The 25,438-nt window shown below is 38.5% G+C and overlaps 1 protein-coding gene across 3 annotated transcripts in view; it reads right to left on the reverse strand.

The window, feature by feature from the left end:
- The window catches only part of LOC108672229, a 107,682-nt gene that overhangs the window by 6,691 nt on the left and 75,553 nt on the right, over positions 1 to 25,438 (reverse strand). For all 3 annotated transcript variants that reach the window (XM_018159868.2, XM_018159867.2, XM_018159866.2), the window contains exon 2: positions 23,434 to 23,865. In XM_018159868.2, the coding sequence (XP_018015357.1) occupies positions 23,434 to 23,865 (432 nt within the window). The remainder of the gene's footprint in view (positions 1 to 23,433; positions 23,866 to 25,438) is intronic.

The following is a 25,438-nucleotide window of genomic DNA, read 5'->3' on the forward strand; positions in this document are numbered from 1 at the left end:
GTTAAATCACGGTGGGGAAATACTTTAAACACTTTTTTATGATCGTATGAAGCTGTAAAACTACGAAATCATATTATTTAGTGATGATATATTAGTGAGCAGACAAGTACTGTTTCCATGCCCTTAATTAACACCCTCTTCAGACTCAAAACAACGTAGGCAAATGAAATTTAAATGCAAATCTACAATTAACACTTGAACATAGCGATTGTGTTGACTTCAAGAGATCCATAAATCAACAGAAAACCAGCGAGAACAATTTGAAAGAAGTAAGAACACAGGGTCATTACACATATAGTCGTCTCTTCTTTAGTAGTGTTTAGTTCTAGTCTCAGTATACACAAAAACCAGAGCAATGTTGTTCAAGACACTGGCTATCAAATGAGCTAAAACATGGAGTCCTCCTGATTACACATGGCGGTAAATTTAATGCGCTAGTTAGCCGGCATCTAACACCAGGAGACGGCACATGCTCAATGAGGCTTAAAACCACAACAGCGATAAAATACTCTCAACAGCCGCGATGACCAACGGCAGCTCAGCACAAACATGTGAAAGTAAAATCTTCAGATACAATGAAAATCTCTGACATCATAGTGGCAGCAGTATTATTGAAAACTTTCCATAATTACTTAATTTTACTAATTACTTGTTCTTCACTGCGATAACAAAACTAAAAAAAAAACAATAAAGGCACCGCAGTTTTAAATTAGGCCTTGGATACATGCCCATACTTACAATTTGGTAATACCTAAAATAAGACAACATAATTGCTACACTGCACGCACAAAACTTTAGTTCGTCCTCTAATGATTGACACATGATGCAAGTGATCGATAGACGACGTCGGAATATGGGCATCAAAAATGCAAATTTAGACGCTAGCTTGACGTGCCATTCTCAGCATCAAATACCAGAATAAGAAGGTATATATCAGAATGCAAATATCACCATTGAAACAGGTTCATGCATACACAATGGTGGCATCAAAGTAATTTCAGCTATATCGCTTCAAGGAAAACATTTGGGCATTCCGGACTGCATGCGATGCAGCAAGTCCTGCTTTGGATCTTGAGGGAGAACAAATAAGCCAGCTATGTAAGGAGAATTTGACGTTGAAGATTCCAGACGCCTCAAGACAAAGCTTGCAAATAGGAGCCTGCATCGTAATAAACCAGCAGCGACGACATAAGCATGCGGCAAGCAGAGGGCAATGAACACGAGCCCTAAAAGCATGAGCTATGTAAAATTTATCTTAGCAAAGAGACTCGTGCTAGAAAAATCTGGAAATGTTGAAACTTATACTGGGTTCAGAATAGGACAATGCTGATACCGAGAGCGACATAGGGCTAAAAAATAATCCTGAGGTAAGCGTAGGGCAACCACGACGAGCTACGTATCTTAATCCCACAGCACATTATGCTCTTTTTACGCTTACGCATGCCTTCACATTACGTTCTTCTGTGAGTACTGAAAAACGTTCTTATGTAATAGGAAATTCAACTAAAATTCATACCCACCCCAAAGAACAGAAATTTCTCAACAAAATTTAGTTATTCGAACAATGATGGCCGAAACATTGCTGCGTACAATTCTGTGCGGGTAGCTAGTATATTGAATCATGAGCCAAAGTTTGTTGTTCATGTGAAGCTTGCAACAGAAATTTTTTTCACAGGAATAAAAAGAGGAAGTTGAGAGAAGAAAAATGACAGCGTTCGGAGCCAAGTGGTCAATGATTATAACATGTTGACACTAAAGGATTGATACATAAATAATTTAATTAAATGACTTTCATGTACAAAGCTTCGAAATTGACACAAGGTGCACATTCGGTGCAACACAAACGTGCCATTTGAAATTCTTGGATAATATCACTGAATGAATGAAACTTACACCTTCTGAAAAAAAACATGACCCAGACTACTTCACTTTCGTTTTGATACCTCATGTACAGAGAAACACGATGACAATTTACTTTGTCTTTGAAACATGCCGAAAACACAAATAATTTTGCAGCACACAGCAATTAGCACGTCCAACATACACGAAAATGGCGCGTGGGCGCAATTGAATAATATTTTATCAACAGGCTCGATTATTGTTTGAACTTGAAATTTCAAAAGAACGATTGCAATTCCAATCTGATTGCAACAATTCCAACTTACGCCACAAATGTCACGCGTTTTGTGCTCTTGGGTGCAGAAAATTATTAGAAAAGTTTTCGTGAGAATGGGACTGCGTGTCGTACTGGAACGTTAAACAGCTAAAAAATAAAATTGTAATAATAATAAAACGCTAAAAATATTATGAATAGGCATTCAGTAACAAATATTAAATTTTGCGCATGATATTCATGTAGCCGAAAAAATCGTCTGACTGTGGAAGCAAATAAAAATTCTTGATGACTAAGTAAGTGGTGTATGTGAAAAATAAATTATCGATATGCATGTCTGATACTCCGACCTCAACATTTACTTTGGCGGTTTGGTAGCGTGCTTTTTGTGATAATATGAAGGTTCACAAATGACATGTCGGTTCAAACTACATTCTAACAATCAACACACTCATAAGCAGCTTAACTAATGTTGGGCTTTGTATTTGAGAAATCGATATTTAGAGACAAACGCCTAAGAATTTATGCAGAATAAATAGAAGCTGATTGGTAGTGGCAAATGGAGCTAAAGAGGATAACAATTCCATTTGTTTGAATACGAAGAACGGGTATTAGTTGTCTTAATACCCAACGATAAGTTGATAGAGTCGATCCAATTTTGCAGAATTTGTCATGATTTACTAATACAACTTGGTTTTCGATGAATGACTAGAACGAATATTCTCAAAATGGCGTTAAAAGCAAATTGGCAGAAGATGAACTGAAAATCGAACATTACTTTATCCTTTCCTGCTCACCGGAATAAAAGTGCCACAACTCCAGATGATATTACGAAGAAAGCCAATGAAACAAGGTGAATAAACATCGAAGACACCACCCGGCTCGATAAGTTAGCTACAAGCGAAACTTTCCCTGCCATGGCAGTGCGATATGAAGCAAGTGTCTCGAGCCTCCCACACGCTTCTTCTTAAGGCCAAACTTGAGGAGCAACACCCAGGCGTCTCTGGCGGCAGGCCAGCTGATAAGCGTCGTTTTAAACTCATTGACGAGCTGAGTTCCTAACATCACCTGTCTGGAGCTACCATATTGCCACAAGCGGATTCTTTATTGTCATCGTAGATAAAATGCTCTAAACCCAACCGCATTTAGCATAGAAATAGTACAAAAAGTAGATTGAAATGCGTCTTTACAACGAATTCCCATCTTGGTACATTATTATAAGATGATCTACAAAATATTTTATCCATTAATTTCTGCATGTTCATTTGACGAACAAGAGGAGAATCTCCACCCGAATTTCGAATTCAAAGCTCGAAAATCCATAAAGTGGAACTAAGAACGTGAAAACCACGTGATGAGCCTATCTGGACAGGCTTCGTAACATAAAGCGGGGTTCCATTGTACTAATATGCACATGCATGTTTAAGGCGCCAAGAAAAGGGCGTGAGATCGAGGCAGCGAAGTGTGTTCAGTAGGAGCCGCCGCCCTGGATTGTATCACCTACACTCGAATTCCTGCAAGCGCCAAAAAGGCAGTCGCGACGACAAATTAGTTAGGCGGCTAGTCAAGTCATCGGCAAAAATGTAAATAAATATTCTAAATATTTGTATATATTTATTATATATATAAATATATATTTTATAATATAAATTTTATACAATATATTTTTGTATATTTACATTTTAAGTATTCTCCTAACGTAAATATTCTTGATCCTCGCGATCGATACTTAAGAAAAAATCTGAAGGGTGCGGCTTCAGTACCTTTGATGTTTTAGATGACAACGAGAAAAATAAAGTAATATTTCAAGATAAAGAAGGCGACGAATGAACAATGGAAATCATGCGCGAAAAACCTTCACGGATTGATGCATACGTAAACCAATGACACCAGAATAATCGAAACCAGTTTAGGAGACCAGGTAGTAGGCTTGCTTTTTTTTATCAGCCGACACTATTTTTGCCTCAAAAGGTTATCAGAACATATTCAACTTATTAAAATTCACATACGAAGATTGTAGCGAACAACAAAATATTCATGATAAGATTGCGTAGTTTCAATCATGCATAGCATTCAAAGCCACACTCTACTTTCAGAAGTTTGTAAAAAAAACACGCCTGCAGTTAAGTGAGTAATTAACTCCATTAAGCAAGCTTAGCAAATGCATCTATTAGAAGACACGTCAAGAAGTTGACCTACAACGACACACCCATTGTCACTGAAACATCACTGCGACTGTATGGAGAAGAGTGGAACATATAGGGCATACTTCGCAATATGATGCAGAGCAGAACGACATTAAATTGAGGAAGTTCTGCTATCAATAATAATATTTTGTAGGTAGGAGCAAATTTTACATGGAATTTGGTACCTAAACCAATCTACCAAAATTGGACAGGCTTCAAAATGAAGTTGGAAGCTAAAACAAAAGCCTCAGTTGTTGAACTTGGCGTTCAATTAAGTAAAAAATGGCATTTTTAGGGAAGATAACGGAAGCGTCTGATTTGGGCTGTTCAATGTGAATGAAAATAGCAACCACGAAAAAATGATCATAGGGTACCCAAACACAATTTAGATGTTGCACTAAACACAATGTATCACCTATGATATTCACACAAGTAGAAAATAACCTCACCAAAATTATCTACGCACTCAATTAGAGACAAGCGAACTGAAGACGAACATACATAGAAGCAGCATGCGAGGCACACACAATGCACCGAACAGTGCTGGACAAGAGCACAAAGCACGGCGCTAGTGCAAGTTGATGCAATCACACCTTACATGGACATAAGGCTGCAAGGCGATCGAGCCTCAACCTCGCTGCACCAGGCGTCGAGCCTGGACGATATTAGGATATTTGAGACGTCGAGCGTTCATGTACTAAAACCAGGACTACTATCAATGGGATAGACATTCATCAATCCCCTAAGGAACATTGCAACTCACGGCTTATGCGAATATCCTTCTAAAGTCTTCCAGCGTTAGTTCTATCCGACGTAAAATGCAAGAAAGTGAAACAAAAACCAAGAAAACCGGTCTAGAAGAAGCCACATGCAAGCAGGGACTGAGCCACCACAGCAAGCAACGACAAGCAAGGCCTGCTTTATCTATCGCCATGCTCTTCAAATAAATTGCGCATTTAACGCACCACTTTTCAATGTGTATCACGCAACTTGACAAATTTCAGAAATTTCTAGTTAAGTTGAAGTTGTTTAACATTGCACACAAAATACTTTAAATTGAGAAATTCGTCAAAAAATCGAAATAGCACCAAAACGTTCAAATAATATTATAATAAAAGTCCAACAAGACTGTTGGACTGTTGCACACGAGAATCATGCACAGTCTGACTTAAAAAAACGTGTTATGCAGACGAAAATGTTATTATACCAATAGCAACAACAACGGCAAGGCAGGATTTTATACTCCGATCTGTAAAAAAAAAAAAACTTGAATCATCTGTCACATGCTAACAATACTGAACGACCTTTCCCAACTTGACAAACAATCTCGAGAGTTCCAAGAACTCTTTTCATAATCCCAGCGAATTCGCAATTCAAAGTGTAAAAAAAAGAACAAAATTACCATGACTTTGGTGTGGTCAGAAAGCCCCAAGAAGCAAATGAAAGACTGACCAATAAATTTCCCAGTATTGAGGCTACTCTTTGATAAAACTAAATGGTGATCAGAACCTTTACGGAATAAAGCATTGATATTCCCGAGGTGTGCAATTCATTTTGGCTTCGTATAAATGCAACGCAAGACATGCACAACAATTTAAGCGCCTGCAAGAGTGCATACACTTCACTAACATGCCACGCAAGACGTGCACGCACCTATAACCGCGTGTAAACACTTCCAGCCAAGAGATGCACAAGCACGCGACTTGTTTGGCAATGACTGCAGCAACCGGGATGAAGAGAGTAAACGTGCCGTGCTAGGACGCAAGGTTTCATTTTACAGGTAGGAAAGAATATCATAAAATGCGTGTAGAATATTTTTAGAATGAGGCAATCTCCAGAGTGAAGATCCGGTTCGAAGATCATAGAATAAGTTAACTTATCAACTTTATTATTGGATATCCAGTCAAACATAGACCTTTTTGGGTTCGAGGTCAATGCTTTAAATACCAAGAACAAATGACAAGAATTTAAGATTTGTAGGAAAAACCTTAAAAATATTCAAATGTTTGTAACAAATATAATGAACGCAATGAAACATCCACAAAAAAATTCATATCAAATAAATGCCAACATTCAGCTCATAGAGCATTCAGACCGTTGGTCGGAGTGTCAGCCTTAATCTCACTAGCCTGTCATTTAGCGATCCAAACCATATGGGCGAAAAAAATACGTCGAAGGTGCTATCCTTCCAAATACGAATAACATATGAGACACGGAAGCTCTCTAGCCATGCCAACGTTTATTTGTAACGCCATTAAAAATTAACACAGCTGCATCAACAACGAAGTTCATACGTAGCTCGTGCTGAGCATTCATAGAGGCCAATGAAGAGAAACTAAGTTCAGGTAAAAAAAAAAGAAAGAATAAGGCGAGATCTGTGATGAGTCTGAAGGGGCCGAATACGCGTAGCATGTTTTACATTTCGATTATCATGATAAATGTTGCAACTGCAGTACGCATCGATAAAAAGACACGACTTTTATTGATACAATGAGCAAATAAAATAATTTGTGTGCATGTGAGAACATTACTTCTTCAGCTACTCCGCATACACTATACGGGACATCCATGGCAATTATACGGTATGCATTGAACGGGTCAACCACCACACAAATATTTGTTGTTCTAGAGCGGTAAGATACCGTAAGCGAATCAGAATAAAGCCAGATTTGCGGTTTTTCATCGTCCATGAAGCAGTGCGAGAGGCCAGGCAAGGTTTTTTATCAAGTTGATGGAGGCGGCGAGAAGAGATAGCTTTTTTGCAGCACGCAACAGGTGCTAAAAGGAGCTTCGCCCGGTTGCAATTACTTGCATATATTTAAACCTTACACGCATGAAGCTAAATTATGCACTGTTCAAAGTTATGACAGATTCGACGATTAACAAATGGCGAATTTCGAGTCGATCGAAATTAGCACAGCTCGATAAATATTCTCGATCTGCATTCGATTAATACCATGAAACCTAGCTTATAAATAATTTATAATACCATTTGACCTTGATAGCATTCCAAAAAAAATAAAAACGAAACTTACATTTACACAAGCGATTATAAAGTAAACCTTCCTTTTTTTTTAAAGGGAATTCACAGATTTATTTACTACCTAAGGTGGATGGAAAATCAGTAAAAAAATTTAAGTCGGTGAGACTGAGCACCATACAAGACGCATCTTGGAATATAACGAAATTTCGCAGCAATTAAAAGCTAAGAACAGCAAAAATAGGCTGCATTAATAGCAGGCTGTAGCAATAGGAGGCTTGATTACTACTATCTCAAGTCTCCACTGTACTTTGACCGAAAGGCTAGAGAGTAGAAAGGAATTTCATTCTACAAAAAAATTAAAAAACAGACTTGAGCACGCCTACTCACAATTTCACCTTTATTCTGCACGCGCACTCTTGCAACGAAGGAGGATAGAACTCGCCAAAAAAATATTCTGACATAAAGGAACGCCTACTGAAAACGTTTTCATTCTCAATGAATATGGCGTAGCTCGTGGACGAAATGTGTACACCTACGCATTAATGTAAGAAAAACTACGAACCTGCGGCCTACGCGCATGTGAGCGGCCGATGAGATCCCATTGCACTGTACTAGAGCCGATCGTTGACCAGCTCCGCCCATCAAAATACACAGAAATTACCCAACAAAAAGCCGAGGTCGGACGGATGTGTAGCTTAATTACAGCGATTCGAGGTGCCTGTGCATCACCCTTACCAAGCCAGGATGTTAGGGGCACCTCCAGCCATATTGCTTTCTAAATTACACAAACAGCAATTGTTTCGTCATTTATACAGCGGGCGATACATAATAGATAACAGAAACTAACGTTCAAAGTCATCGACGGTCATTCTTGTAATTTGAACTAGTATTTAGTCGTTTGATTTGATTCGATTCGAAACTGTTTCTGGAATGTTAACTTGAATTGCTTGTTGGTCGAAAATATCAAAATAGTTTCCTTCGTCAAACATATTTATATCCTCGAAGCTTTTAATGAAAATATGATAGGCTTGCTTGACATTTTCTTTGTTCTAAAATTCTTCGTATTTTCTTATAGTGAGAATTGACTCTCGATACAATGTCAAACACCAAATGCTCTTTTCCTCTCGCAAGCTGCCATTAAGACCGATGATGGACGTAGAGGAAGCAGCAGAGGTTTAGTATGGGAAGAGAATGAACTCCAAAGAAAGCAGCGTCCGGTTCTCTGCTATAGTGTGAGCTTGTATAGAAGAAGTGGTGTGAACGCCGAACGCCCATATCACAACGCGTACTTAAAATGAATAAATCCTAATAAATGAAAATTAATTAAATGAGATAAAATGAATGCATGAAAAGTTTTCACCCAGGTCACAGATGAAATTCAAATGAAAAATCAAAATCAACAACTTCCAGTATAAAGGTTATAAAAAATAGTTCAAGAATTTTTGGGCATAATCGCTCTAAATTACAGATTGCTTTCAAATATGTTCATTTACGACAAAATTAAATACTTACAAACCGTCTAAGCTAAAGTTAATATATTGAAATTCTGACTTTTTCAACCAATCGAGCCAAATAATTCCACGTCAATTTTGTGAATTTAAGAATATTCCTTGGAAGGAATTTGAATTGGAAATTCATATGCGAAAATAATTTATGCACTTTTGATAGATTAGCAATCGCGCTGTTGAGGCGACAGAATCACACAATGGTCGGAGCATCATTATCAAAGAAAATAATTTGCCAAACCTAATAATACTCAACATGCAACTGTAACAATTCTTATTTAAACCCTCCACAAACAAAAAACAAATCATGCATCAAATACGGGCTTTCTTTTCGGAGGATAAACTTGCGCTAGCAAAGAAAGGCTGTGAGGGCTCAATTGGAGCGTACGAAGTGGAGCGAGAGCTGCAATTAGAGCGAGGTAATGTAGCCTGGATACTCCACCCATGGCCTAAGGTATGGTAGTTTGTTGGTCCAAACTGTACATCCCGTACCATCCTGGGAGTAAATGAATAGCTTCGGGCGCATGATTGAGTCATCGCTCTTTCCCACAGATTCACTTTGCGAACAATTTAAAAGATTTCAGGCGTTTAAGAATGGCGATCGTCTCGGTTCAAAAGCCTAGCAAGGAAAAGTGAAAAGCTCTGGGAACCTAGAACATTTGATAGAAATATTATATATATATAAAAGCCTAGCAAGGAAAAGTGAAAAGCTCTGGGAACCTAGAAACATTTGATAGAAATATTATTATAAAATTTTCAGGTAAAAATTTCTAAAATGACTTATTCTGAATTCTGTAGCATACAATAAAAAAATCAATGAAAATATTTTTAATAAACAGGCACACAACATATCAAATAGAATAATTTCATCAAATGACGGAAACTTCCAACACCCTGTGTTATTAAAATTTAAAAAATAACTTTTGCAAAATTCATAACAGTAAGATAGTCATCATGGTTTTGACTTTATCTAGCTACCAACATACCGGATTATCTAATGACCCCCACGGTAGAAAAACAGCAACAGCGACATGCTTGAAGCAGCCAGAACTCATGGACAGGAGAGCTAGAGAGACCCCCACAAAAATGTGCGCAAAGAGCAATAACTGGAGAGTGTTGTGAGACGAGCCGCCGAGTGTGGACATAGTCCCACTCAAGAATGTAAGCTCAAGCCTAAAGTTGACCGATGTCGTAGAAGAGCGCGTGACCGCGCACATGCCCGTGGCTCATAACACGGCCGAGAGAACACTAAAATTTTAAACTTTCTGAGTTTTTCAAGATTCACCGAGTAAATTGCACTACCCAAGCAAATTATGAAGAAATGTCTTCATCTACAGACCATTTTAGACCTAAAGTGAAGACTCACAATGAACAAACCGAACTTGGAAGACTCAAAAGTTGGAAACGAATTGGACGCAACTAGTTCCTACGAATTAAATCGTGGTCTTCAACCAAGTATCAAGAACACATTCAATAAGTGTACGCTTGTCCTGCATCAAGCTGTTATCAAATACTCTTGGATTAACTCAATTCAAATTTTTGTTGCAAGGCTTCGCAATAGAACGATGAGAGAATAAGCAAAAATAAAGAGGAGAGAGCACACAAATATTAAAAAAAATCTCGAAATTGCATTTGCAAAGTTGATATCGACGATTAAAATCTTTCAGTGCTTTAACCAGAATAGAATTTAATATAAAAATAAACAAGAATATCGCAATGTTCACGACTTCACGCATCAATGACGCGAAACCCCGTCAGAGATCACCATTAAAAAACGAGCTTTGAATGACAATACACAGACAACAACGAGAATAAAGCAGCAGGTTCATGGGAAGGGTCACAGTGGGATGGGTTCTATGAATTAATTAAGGCGCTCACGCAGGCCATGGATGCATTTATTGTCTGATTTGAGATGCTGATCAGTAACTCCACAATAGCCGCCGAGTGTGCAAATAATGAAATGCAGAACTAATTTGGGAAAAATTGATAAGTATTACATCGAAGAAATAAGGGAGCATAAAAAATAGCTATTTACGTCTCATTGATGAACGCAGATCTGTAGAGACCATCCATCGTTACAGGGACTTATGTGATCATTTATTGAGTATTATATAATATGACACAGACATGATATACTTGATTATCTTGAATCAGCCACACATTTTAACCGGTATCTGGTTATTAACATTTTCAATTCCAGAGGTCGAGCTGAAAAATCAAGCGAAGTATCACATATCGGAATCGATGCAAATGAAGCGTGTAAATCGCGTTAGCATTTTTTTCATTTCGACGTTACACAGAAAATAAAACAGTAAAAACAATAATGCACTAACACTGTGGTATCCATGATACCCATGCGCTTGTCAGGCAGACAAGCAGTCTTGACAAACAAGCGCCAGCATCTGAGCGACCTTGATGCTTTGCTATTGACCGCAGCAACTGAACTGACACTTCGGTAAACATCGAAGTCAAACACCCAATGTATGTCTGGAAATTCACGGATAAAGACTATTGATTAGAAAAGTTTCAAGAATCAAGTCCACTAGTTCTGAAAATTCATAGTTTAACTGATACGGCTTCGGATATTATCGAGTAAACGCGAGTATTATCGAGCTCTAGGAAATAACTTGTTAGGAACACAGGTAACACAGGTTTGATACTCGATCACAATACAATCATATCATTAGAGGTAATAATCTGTAATGCTATGCATGAATTAATTCAACTGAGGAATAGTCCAACAAATTTAATTGAGTTTTGCTTTCCTGTATCGACTTTTAACTGTAAAACAAAAACTTATTAGTATCTACAGATCAGATATTGACTTGACACCAAATCTAGAAATCAATGCTGCAAATCAAAGGTCAGCATACAAACATATTGGTAAAATACACGGTTATAGCTCCTGAATGCTGAAGAATTATGCATTATATAGCTCTCCAGTCACTGCAGGTCGAAAACGTTTATCTTTTCAGTTGTAATTATACAATTATACCAATGAAAAAATAAACATTTTCGATTTGTATGCAGCAACATTCAATGGACCCCAATAATATTCAAAATAATGAATATCCAAACAAGACTGCAATCACAGCCTAGTCGGTGAATGACTACGCGAAGTAATAAAGATTTCTTTGCATTCAGAATCCAGTGACGCACGTGAACTGAACAATTCGGAATATTTACGTAGCAAATGAAAAGAATCGAGCAGTCGTATGCGAATTCAGCAGCAGTCAACAAAATTGCAGCTGAGTTACGACTATTTATGAGCATAAAGTCAGCAATGCAGCAGGGCCACAATAGACCAATCATCATAGGCCTTGTGCCAAGATAATTCAGTCGGCAAGTGCCTTAGTTTACCGTCAAGGAGGCAAAAGAATCTTCGGAGGGCAATCAATTTAAAAGAGTTGCCTTCAATTCAACACAATCAAGCAGACGCGCGCGCAACAAAGATAAGGACCACGTTACATTGACGGCATCACAAGGGATGTCAGACTCTTATAAACTGCAATGAAGAAACATCGGCACGGTGCAAGTGTACGTACGCGGTAGGTGCAACGGTAATATATGGTGAAGAAGAATTTTTTTTCAAGAAATCGGTTCATGAATTCTTAGCCCAATAATAGGGTCAAAATAACAAGAAAAAGTAACTGAAATTAAATTATCTTACAAATTAAATATATAAAAGGTTAGGTTAGGTTATATAGTTAGGTACTCTGGAGCAGGTTAGCATTCACGAAATTCAGAAGTTCAGCCAAGTTCGAAATTCCCTCCTGTGGTATAAACCGAGCATTAAATTTCACATGGAACAGCTCAACTTGATTAAACCTTCTGTGGTTTAACATTACACTAAACATACAGAAAAAAATGAAAAAATTGTCTTAAGCTCGCATAAAGACATAACGACAGAAACAGCCATACAGTTCACACTTGTGGTTTGAGAATCACCGCCATATCCGGTCGGCTGAGGCACATCAAACTCAAATTATTGTGTCCCTTCGACTGCCAGTGACGGCTGCGCCGCTCCCACGCTAGCACGACTCGGACGGATTGAATTCAGGATTGCGGCTCCTGCGCAAAAATCTGCAGGAGCCGCGCAATCCTGCATCAGGCTTCTGCGGTGCAGGAGCCTGATTTGGTTCAAGTAGCCAACTCCAAAAAGAATTTTGTTTCGATTCAAAAAACTAAATTTCAGTAGCAGTATAACTTTTGATTAGCAATATTCAAAATGGAAAAAATCTCAATAACCTCAACGGTGCAAAAGTTGCAATTGTGAATACATTTAATATTTACGACACATTTATTAACATACCACGAATAGTAAAAGAAAAATGAACCTCAATTCTGAACTCATTATGAGGTTTGAAGAACAGGTGATTAAATATCCGGGATACTACAGCTCGCGAAAATGCAGTCATGCCACAAAATTACCTAACAAGAGTGCCCCAATACAGATGGAGGATTTGATAGGTGGTCTCAAAATAAAAATATTAAGAAATAATTGGGCATCGACCAATTACGAGTCCGAGTTTGGGGAAGAATTTTTTTTTTTACAACGGAAGAATAAAAATTTCATCGTTTTTAGCGCATTTTCTCATTTATGGAAAAAAGGCGCTATTTTGCTTGTCATGTCCGTCCGTGATGTCCGTCGGTGACTTCACGTCATGGACGGACGAGAAAATGCGTTCTCTGTCACTCACTGCAGTCTGTACGGAGTTATATTTTTTCTTTATTCTTTCATCAAAATATTTTACTGGCAGACGTGATGAGTAATTCTAGTAGTTCCTGTTTGGTCGCAATTTGTATCAACTGAATCTCAAAAGAGCCAAACCTGCAAAGGCAAAAAACCTCCCAATGACAGAACGTCCGAGATAAAAATCAAACAAATTAAATTGTACCGCGTGAGAACTGATCAAGAATTAATTACGTTAGGCCACAGCATCAACCACGAGGAAATAACTGAAAATTGTTGCTTCTGGACGACTATGTGCATGACTGCACACGCATTGCTGGACCACGAAATCTTTAATAAATGTACGAAAACCATGTTGAAATAAGATTTTTAAATTGAACAAAAGTACATTTTAAAGGTGCTAAGAATCGAACAACTATTATTTATGGAATCCACACGGGCAGTGTGATTACAATACAATATATCAAATCACATGTGTTAAAATTTCACCAAGATGACAACGCAATTAAATGAAGTTAATGTCAAAATAGCTCATTTCGAATTTCAAATAAATTCAAGAAGATTGTTCACATAGCATGATGAGAATTCAAACGCTCTTATTAATTAATACACTCCTTAAATCAAACGTACATTAACATTGAATGTAAATAACGAGAATGTATCGATTCAAAGCACGATTTTTCTTACGGAGGTAAACCGTAGCACGGACCGACCGATCGTTCGCATGGCAACCAAGAAGAGACAAATTAAGATTCAGATCACGAATTTGGCGATAATCAATCCGATAAAGATCTCAAGAGAAATCAATATAAAAAATGACTAGGAAGGCAGAAAGACGTACGGGTGTTATTAAACTTTAGAGAAATGAAGTATTCCAAAATGCAATAAAAATCTCAACACACAAAAGAAATACGACTACACCAGTGTATCCAAATGATGAGAAACTTCACGTTACTGAAGCAGAGTTAATAAAAAAATGTTTTAAAGCGATCTTCAATTTTTTTAACGAAAAAGTTTTCCGAAAAAAAATAAGTTTCCAACACTACTCGTAAGAGTAGTGTTGGAAACGTAGCACTGTTCTGAGACGTATCATATCATTGTCATTGGGATCAGACCGTGAACACAAGAACTCAGGACCGCAGGCTTACATGCGAGGCCCTAACTATGATCGAAGAAAATTCCTCATCATCCAGGATTTCATCTTTGATAAACATCCGCTAGGCATTATATCAGCAAAATTATTTCATCTGCATTCTAATGTTGAGTGCCTTGATTGGGTGATAATTTAATGAACTACAACTGCAAAATGAACTCGATTTGAACAGACATACTTCTTAATTAAGCAACACAGAGCACCGATCCCGCCGGAGTGCAATCAACTCGCTTGACCGCATGAAGTCGGTAGGCGTATTCGAGCATCTTTTTTCTTCTTCTTTTTACACCGTCTGAGTCAACCTCCAGACGTCCTTCTCACAAGGCAACGACCAACCAGCAAATGAGGAATGTTGCCCGAGAACCATAAAAAATCTTTACACTGCAACGTCACGAAAAAAGGCGCAAGCAAAGATAGATAGAACCATCTAAAGCGGCGAACTATTTCTCATCTGGATTGAAAGATCAGGAAAAATTTTCATAGATGTGCTTTTTGGGACAAATTTTCGACAAGCTCAATTACTCGTGATACCACGTAGTAGGGTTTTCTAGAATTCGTCATATCAGCATCATAAGAAAGCATAATTGAATTTGCTGACCATCGTAAGTAATGTGTTGTGTCTTTTAGATTATATACTTTTTTTAGTGAGTACATTTCAGAAATTCCCATAACGAAAAAAAAGGGCACCTGCATGGTAAGAATTTTCTTCCCATACAAATCAATTTTCAAGCACGCAGTTTTTAGCTTTTTTCTGACATCGTCTCGAGAGGCAACCCAACGACAAATATTAGAGAGAATATTAGTTAATCGGAACTACTTTAGTATAAATTCAAGCAAATATATAAATACAACTAAACATTCAAATGTAGAATATGAAGTTTGGTGTCCTTTCGCTCACTACGATTACATGAAGGATCGATACCAAAGCAGCACTGCGAGAAAAAGAGATGTCACATAGACCTGACGGGATTTCCCATCCAGTCCCGTAAACCTGGGACAGCTGGAAACCCTCAATTTCTTATTATAAGAAGATTATAGGCGGCCACTTAAATAACGCCGCTTGGCATTTCCTTGATATGCCCTTATTTTTAAGTCTATTCAATGTTCGATGTAAAAACTCAGATAAAGACTATTAAGGAGCAGTTCATCGGTAATTATCATAGTTTAAGCTGACGTCCGCAGACATCCATCCTGTATAGAATACAAATTCCCGGGTACGTTGCCCCAACAGCTGGCACATCCTGGTACGAAAGAAAAAATTATACCAAAAATATCTTCTTTTCTTTCACAGCGGATGGATGCTAACAAAAATTTGGACAGTGCTTCAACCTCTTGCAAACCATAAAAAAAGTGTGAAACAAATATCTGAGACCATATACGAATTCTAAATAATTTTAGAACGATAACGTAATTTTTGAAAGCTAAGCTGTCAAATTTAAAATAGGAACCTACCCTCCCTCCCCCCTAACTTTCTGATTCCACCTCTGACAAGACCTGGCATCATCTACGGGCTCACGACGCAACACAGAATTCAAAGAACTTACTCAACTTTCGGAGCATTTCCTGTGGGCAGTTGGGAGCAAGTTGTCCGTAGTGGCATCGGCATCCAGGCACGGCTGCCGCAATGTCTACCGAGAAATCTGAACTAAAACATGCACGACCTCACTGAAGGACGCTACCCAAATAAAAATTAAGGGTGGAGCACCGATGATAATAGGTGGCGATAGTAGATTATAGGTGGCGTAACGGTGGGTGGCCAGATCTGCCGAAAATCGAAAATAAAACACCAATAAATCGAAAGAGTGGCGAGTATAGGTGGGAGTCATCGATGAATCATTGATGATTTGTAGGGTCTGAAACATCTATGGCTCATACAAATCTCTTGTGAGCCACCGATAACCGTTTGCCCAAACTGCACAGTGCACGAAGGTATTTGCCACTGTAATTTATCCAACGTATAGTGAGGTGTTTTTGGATTGCAGGTCATTCAAGATTAAGTTGAAACCATGACTTGTGCTTGGCGTTCTGGCGTTCGTTCGGCGTTCTGAGACGAAACGTTCTGTGTGCTTAGCATTTAAGATTAAGTTCTGTTAAGAAAATTTAGCGAAAATTTAGCGTGAATTCAGTAGGTACGAGTATAACTGACAGATAGAAGCAAGGTGTTCACAAATTTTCCAAACCAAAGTGAAGCCACTGGGCATGTATCACACTGCTTCTGATATAAATTGTCCGCAGAACAATGGAAAATTTTTGTCGCAAAAAATAGTTTCTCAAAATATGACAGCGAATCCAATTTTTTATGTTCACATGAGATATTGAGTAAATTTATTTACGAATTTTGCGTATACGCCAACTGGCTGTGTTGGAAATATTGCGATCAATTCAGACTAATTATTGTATCATTAAGTATAAATTGTACGGATCGATTAAATGTGTTATATAATATTGACAATATTCTCAAATCGCCCCATTTATCTAAACTCAAGCCACGTCGACGTAGTCTGTAGAGGCATCTATTTAGAGGTAAGGCATCTCTAAAGCACAGCGGCTCGGCGGCTCCCAAGCACTGCGAGCAGTCGAGTATAAGCACACGTTCACACGAGTTGGGTTTACGGGAGTCGGCGTTGAGCTTCCTATTAATCTTACTAATCTTTACTATGACCTGCTTCCTACTAATCTTTACCATGTCCTGCTTGAAATATGTGCTTTCCGGGTTATTTTCTCGTCAAAAAAGTATAATTTTTACGCAGGATACAAATAAAAATTCGTCTTTCTATCGCTTACTTCGATAGTGGAATTTAAATCATTTAGGGAAATTTGCTTATACAGTCCGATAATTATTTTATTTCGATTTTAAGTCTAAATTTATACTAGAGTAGTCCTGGTAGCTTTTGGACGCAAAAGATTGAAGATTATGCAAGAGAAAAATAGTGACACGAAGTGGAGCAGGTAATTCACGCCTGAAATTTCAAAATAATCGAGCGATATCAATTCTTATTTCACGCAAGAATATTCTTGATAAAATATTTCGAATCAAACAGCTGTCAAATATGGTGTAATGTTCACATTATGAAACTTCGATGTTTATTAAACATTTTACCGTAGCCTTTATTCTGAGCTTAACCATCGTTCGTTACGAATAAACGGAGTTTGTTTCAGTGGCTGTTTATTTGAATGTAGCAGCATGTTCAAATAAAATTGTTGATGGAACCATCTAATCATCACGGTGGTAGCACTAACTTCTGTCATTTGATGAAATTAATACTTGCAATACTTCAGTTAAATCTTTTAAAATTACTTTAGAGGCTAGCCCTCTCCTATAGCTCAACGGTAGAGGCTCTGCTTCGCGTGTGGGAGACCGGAGTTCGAATCCTGCAGGCAGGGAGCTTCTTCAACTCGATTTCTCACGAGGTATGTGTATGGTACTCTGAAAATTTGTTCCCGCTACATGTCTGACATTGTTACTTGTACTATCATGGTAGATCTATGTACGCAGCCCTTACAAAGCTGATTGTGTGAAACTATGTCAGTAAATACTTAAGCATTGGACTAGAATCTAAATTAAAAATTTTTTACGACTTCATTTTAAAAAGTGGCCATCGGTGGCTCGTAAATGTGCCACTGGTGCCAATGGGTAGTTATTTGCGGAAGAAGAGCTTTACGGGTAGGGGGGCCATAGGCAGGTTATAAGTGTGGTAAATGTGGTGCACGCCACCCTTAATTCACTAAATAAATCATAGCTGCTCCACCTATGGCGTCCGCCTATAGCCATCTTAAAAACATAGGTGCTCCACTCTTAATTTTTATTTGGGTATACCTTCAATGGGAGCAGGGAGAGCACTCAATGGCAGTGCCTGCATCTCTATTCCATTTTCTCCAAGCATACTGGCTTCGTTTATCATCATCTATTATGCCTATAAACCAAGATCGCGCTATGCTTTTTAATAGGAATGAAAAACAAAAAATACCCTGCACAGTTGGTAGATGAAGGCTAACGATAATTTAATGAATTAAAACTCGTACAATGACTCGGAATGTCATTGTATTCAGATAATCAGAATCATTTGATGAGAACTACGATCATTACCATTGTTCTACAAAAAAATAAATGAAAATAAGCCTTTAAATGAATGGCATTCCATCGCCATTTCTGCGGCCAGCCGCGAATTTAAAGTACCGTGTGGTCGCCATACAGGTAACGGCAGGGAAAAAAACTCAAAATAACACCGGTGCACTAGAGAACCCACCGGTCCACAAAAGAGTCGATATCAGATGAGGTAGAAGCCAAATAAGGGCCTCCAGTGCAACGATAATTTGGGCGATACCTTGCAAGTCCCGAGGTTAACGCCAGATAGCTAAGCTAGCTGGCCGTCCAAGCCAGCGATCTGAACGGTGACAGCAATTGTTAACACAATAACCAATGCAGCTCGGCGTCAAATGGCAAAAATTAAGTGCCAACTTCAAAGGCGGTCATACAAGAAGATCTCGCATCTTACTTGATATATTGCGGTTTAGTAATAAAAACGAAAAAATTTGTAATTCAAAGACAAAAAGAGCTTATCAAACGCGGGTCATCTCCCTGGCTGTCATAAAATCCAGAACAAAGGTTTTTTTTCGAGCTAAGAGGAGGCCGCTCTTGAAATCAAAGCTTACAACGACGGACTGCGACTGTCAATAATATTATCACACTTTTGATCACACAAGTCAATAACCTAAAAAAATCAGCTTAATAAAAATAATAATAATAAAATCATATGAAGAAACACCGTGCATGTGGAGTTTCACGCATCATACGTTGAGTAAATATATACTGTCGACAGAATTATTCAAGCCATAGAAAAACCAGCATATGCCTTCATAGACACAATAAATGTAGAGAATTCTGCGGTAAAAGATATGGCATCCAGTTAGCTTTGGTTACGAAAATAAACTACTAAAGGGACTAGACCGACCAGCAACATTTTTTCCAACGGTTAAACAAGAACTGGTTTAATGGCTCACTGCCGCTGCTAATAAGACAACAGTCGGCATGCAGTCACTTCACTAGCGAAACTAATATATGATATACGAGTGACTCGAATTTTTCAATAATTGATTCAATAGCCAAAACTTCTAATAACACGTGCCGGATGAAAGTACGTCAAGTATATTTCTTAAGTTTCAATAATACGAGCAAGCATCATATTAAAGATAAAACATGAATTAGGTTCCGACTCCAGAGATGCAACAAAACCTTGCTAGGACTGGTTGAGTTTCAAAGTAATCGAAACAACTTTATTTGTTCTTACAAAGTTCGCTTAATTGTCGAATAATAGTCCAGCCTTTCAAATAAAATAATAGCCTTTCGATGCAAGTCGAATTCAGACATCCACTAATCAAGTAATTTAATCCGACTGAGGCCACAAACCAAAAAATATTGTCGTCATGGCAACCGTGGTCACACTATATGGCATGTTTCGGCGACGTGTGGTAGCGGGATCATGAGAGGGGACAGAGTGCGGGTGCCTGCATAGCCACGCTAATGAGACTACCAATTATAGTGACCAGCCTAAGCTCATCCCTTGTACGGAACTATCATGAAAAACAAAAATGATCAAGAATGTAATCAATGTGCATTGCAGCATCTGTGCTGACTCGTCACATGTACGCGCACTTGTTTAGAAATCCGGGTTCTAAAAATTAATTCAGCTTGAATTAGAATCAACTGAATAAATTGAGCAAAGGCTTCGGTCGATAATAATCAATTTGAGCAAGCTGGGTACGTGCCACCGGTGCACAATCTTTTATCAGAGTCCAATAAAGGTTCAGCACACGACTGACATTTCAACACTGCCTATAGGACTCTAATTGATAGAGGAGTACACATTGGAAACTTCTGATGTATAAGCAAAAGTTTAGATTATTAGCCATCGAACCTGACATTCAAGCCAAGTGACAGTAATGAAGCCCGCGACAAATGTCAAAGGCTGAACTAAAGGCATCTGGTCAGACTTAAAATATTTAATTTATTCGTGAAGAAACTGAAGTGTATGTTCCGTCAGAACAGCATCATAATACAGTGAGGAAGAACCATTACCACCGTCGAATGCTTCAGGCAGATAATTTTCGGAAATAGTACCAAATGAAATCTTAGATCGTCCATAAGTCTCAAGTTGACGGTCAGTCATGGCTGTGTAAGCGGAGAAGGCTGAACAGACCGACAGTAAACGGTTTGTCCTCAAGCACATGACTGGGTATTAGAAATTCCAAAGATAGACAGGCTTACCAGGTCTGACGGAAAAGAGGTTCAAGAATGTACCAGCCAACCGAGGAGAAACTTTCATTCAAGAACCAAACGCGATATAACGTAGCGAATTCCGGGCGCAAAATTCTTTAAAATTATTGCAAGAACAAAAGATACTCCTGGAATTATACCGGAATCGACAGAAAATCCAATGAAAGACGTTAAAATTGTAGTTTGAGCTATAATAAATTAGCGGCGAACAACTAAAATATAAACTTTAATTGAAGACATGAAGTAATACTAGTAACATAAGCATTTTTTAGTATCAACATAACTAAAAGAGCTCCGCGATAGCAGGAAGAATGCAAAAGGCAGAAAAAGTCAATAGGCCTGACGATAATGATGCGGGAGTCGCCGGCATCTGGCAGCTGAAGTGACACTCGAGCCTCTCTCTCGGACACACAACCGTCCCCCCCGGTGCTTCATCACTTCGTCCTTGGTGCGTGACTGCTTCAATTCAAATGATATCTTTAGAAAATGTCAAAGCGAAAAAGTCCAAAAATCAAGCATAAAAAAGTGTTTTTGAACATAATATTTCAGAATTTATTGCGGAACAACGACCTAAAGTTCAATCTAGACCGCATTTTTGTACTTATTTTCCTTAGGTGGCATCAACTGCAAAACTGGTTAGTTATAATTTGAGAAAAGGTGCACTTACTCTGAGCGTTTTCAACAGAAATTGTCCTAGTTATTACAATTATAGGAGATACATGGAAAACTGCTATTAAAAATGTGCATTTCAATACTGATAAGTACAGAGTCAAGAGGGCATGCACCAAGTACAAACGAGCTCACGTTGGAAAAGGCGCAATTCTTCTTCTTTTGCGTGTTTATAATGCAACTAACGAATTGGTAAGAAATATGGTATGTATCGAACTATAAGGCTTCAAATTTCACAATATTCATACTCCAGTGGTTGAGAAAAATAATATTTTCAAGACCTTTCTGACTTCAATATGAATTTCGCATGAAAGCAAATTAACTGCTTTCGTCATCTAAGAAGTATAATGACAAGTCGCAAGTAGAATCAAGGAATCTAGTTTCCAATGGCGTAATTAGTGCGATAAATAACGATTTATGGTTATATACTCCTTCATGGGTTCGTGAAACTACCTCTAACACAATTCAGTAACTTGCGTGACTGACAATCAAGCATGAACAACCCATAAACTTAAGCAGAACGAGCATGAAACGTCGAAAATTTTAGTCATCTTCCAAGCGGTCAACCGCAGGACCAAGCAATGCCCACAGACTATTCATCTGTAATTTTCACGAGCATACGATGACCTCTTGTGAGCTAGCAGCTGTGCGACGCGCTCATGCGTTCAACGGAAGCCATGCACGAAATTGCAGAATAGTGAACGCTTCACAAAATTGATTTTTTATAAATTTTACTTTTACATTCTAATTCGACGTGAATAAAGTAATTGTTAAGGGCATGCAGAAGCAAATGTAAAAAACCCTTTAGAAAGGTAGCAACGCTGTCGGGTTTTCTATTTCAAGAGCGAATTGACATTACAATATTGTATAGAAACAGATAACTTCAACATTAGTTCCCAGGTGTTTTAGAATTTCCTTTCTCAGATCTCTTTGGGTCATAAATTGCTAGAGAAAATCCGCCAGCTAAGCGTCACGATGCAATATCGTGACCATCAGGGCATAGGAATTAATACGGATAGAAACTTACTCGAGGATCAATAGGCGACGAGGGATTTCATGGGTACGAATTCAATGAAAAAGACGACTTCTGTCACGCACGGTCGATGACGTACAGCATCAAAGAATCGTAAAATTTTGACCCAAGCTTTAGATGGCGATGCAATTAATGGCTTCTGCACTCATGCGTAAGTTTATAATATCCAATTTAATTTCCGAGAGCCAGAATAAATTTTATTTTCAAACATTAGAGCAATAATAAACAAGTTTATAATTGCTACAGGAAACTCTCCTTATTTACAAGATATATCATAATTTGAGTGAAAAAAGTTTCAGATTCATCCGAGAGATTCAAACATTACTCAGCACAAACGACAGAAAAGAAATTGTTTTTTTCACCGACTATCGTCAGATAACACAAAGTCAAAAGCTTGGGTTTCGTTCGCCGAAAAGCGAGAGTGCGTCTGCACCTTTTTTAGTCCGAGATGCTAATAACGTATGAGCAGTCACACGAGGCACTCACACGCTGCTTCAGTTACACAACGCCAGAAAATATTAAGAATAGCACCAAAGATGCCTATAAATCACAACAAAAGTAAATCATAAATAATGAATTGTTAATAAAAAGCATGTTCTGGTCTGCAATCAAACCTGAATAAATATATCACAACATACATGGCGCGAGTGATGAAAATTGACATCGCTGCTCTCACTTATCAGCGAGTGGCTCAACATTCAGCACGAAGCACCTTGATCTTGAACATTACTCAAGGCTGGAGATATTGTAACCCGAAATTTTGGAAAGCTAAAGAAAACAATATTCGGTGAATCATCATTTTTAGAGTCGGAAGCAAAACCTACCTGAGGAAGGGCTGCAGGGCGACGGAGGCGGATTGCTGCTGTTGGTGCTCACGGCGTCTTCAGAGCTGCTGACAGAGGAGCTAAAGGAAGCCCTCTGGTCTGTGTAAACTCCTGAAGAAGAAGTCGAGGATGAGTGGAATGAACATCCAGAGTGTCTGTAGTTATTTCCCGCGCTGCTGCCGCCACTGGTGCTGCTGGTCGGAGTGTCAGGTGTCAGCGAGGGAAGGTTCGATTGAGGAGAAGGTATAATGAGGGTAGGGGCGGCAGGTCCGTGAGTGGGGGTTAGGGAAGGAGTTGTAGGATCTGAGCTGGAGGAATGGTGCTGCAGGTGAGAAGCGTGCTGCAGGTGGTGGCCAGGAACTGTTGGAGGTGCTACCTTCTTGATGCCAGCGCCAGGAGGTTTAGCCGCCGTTCTGCCGCTCATAGCGCCAACTGCAAGACAAGCAATTTTTCTGTTATCACACATGAAACGAAAAAATTGAATTGCTATTTCCTCTACTTACTCTGCTGTAACCTAAATTAATTTATAATAATTTAATTTTTAATTCAACCTTAACACAAATAAGATAAGGTGCGCAGTCACAGATTATGACAGATATAACGATTACTTTTATGTCGAGACCTGGATGGTGATATCAGACGCACTAATTTCATTTACTTCCCTTTAGGTCCAGTAAACCACCAGACTGATGGCCCGCATCACGGCAAGCCAAGACAAAGTGCGTCAAGGGAAGCCCTATATACGAGAGATGATCACGAAACCGCTCAATGGAAATTGACACAACCAACTGTCACGCGATCTCATGGCAGCAATGTATACCTCAGATGCGAATTGGAACCCAACCGGCGGTAATTCACAAAGGGCTCTTGCACCGACAACTCGTATTGCAGCTCTTGCACCGAGAACTCATATTGCAGCTCTTGCACCGAGAACTCATATTGCAGCTCTTGCACCGAGAACTCATATTGCAGCTCTTGATATTGCAGCTCTTGCACCGAGAACTCGTATTGCAGCTCTTGCACCGAGAACTCACATTGCAGCTCTTGCACCGGGAACTCAAGATTGAATTCACGAATAAATCGCTTGTCCAAATCAACAGACGATAAATGCGTGTAGAGCACGTAAGGAGTGCAGTTATTCTAGTGTATATAAAGATTATTAAAAGGCTGAACAGATGCTGTTTGAATATGCGTTGATTTGAAACACGGTCGATGTGCATTTTGGAGAGCCAGCATGCATACCCGATTTATAAATGCGAATGGTTATAACTATGAGAGGAGAAGGAAGAAAAATTAGCATTTCGTTTGTTAAGATAACATGACCAGAGAAGGAAATAAATTCGTTACATCGCATGAGTGTTACTGTGAAATAACCAATCGCAGGAATCGAGTTTACGTTAACTCAGCTTAACAATGAAGTTGGATGTATTTGACCACCGTTGTGAAATATAGAGTAAATAGATAATGTTTGAAATGTGTCGAATATCAATATCTTTCGGAAAAATATCTAAAAAAATTATCTATGATATATAATGCCTCTCAGATGAATAAATATTTTGAACGAGCTCCAATGAAAGGCAGAAAAACCAGAGTGAAATTGAAATGAGACACCTCGAGCTCTATAAGACCTAAACATAAGCAGCTAATAAACATATATATGAGCCATAAACATATATGAGCCATAAACATAATGAGCTAATAAACATAGCTAAATCTAAACCTTATACAACGGACAACGCATTCTTGATAAATTAATAATTTGAACGAGTTCCAATGAAAAGCAGAAAGGAGCACGAGAAAAATTGTACCCGAGACATCGCAAATCGTATAAGCTTTAGAGTTGACAGGAACGCACGTACATAAACAGTAATAAATAGTTCTGAAAGTCCACATTTTCCGGCAAGGCCGACAGTCGGTGAGACAAGACTAACAGAAAATAGAAATCTTGATGAAGAGGCTATCTCGAGAGAAACGAGCATCTGCGTAAAATAAAGCAGATAAAATA

This window comes from Hyalella azteca, unplaced genomic scaffold (assembly GCF_000764305.2).
Source record: "Hyalella azteca isolate HAZT.00-mixed unplaced genomic scaffold, Hazt_2.0.2 contig13723, whole genome shotgun sequence".
Classification (NCBI taxonomy): domain Eukaryota; kingdom Metazoa; phylum Arthropoda; class Malacostraca; order Amphipoda; family Hyalellidae; genus Hyalella; species Hyalella azteca.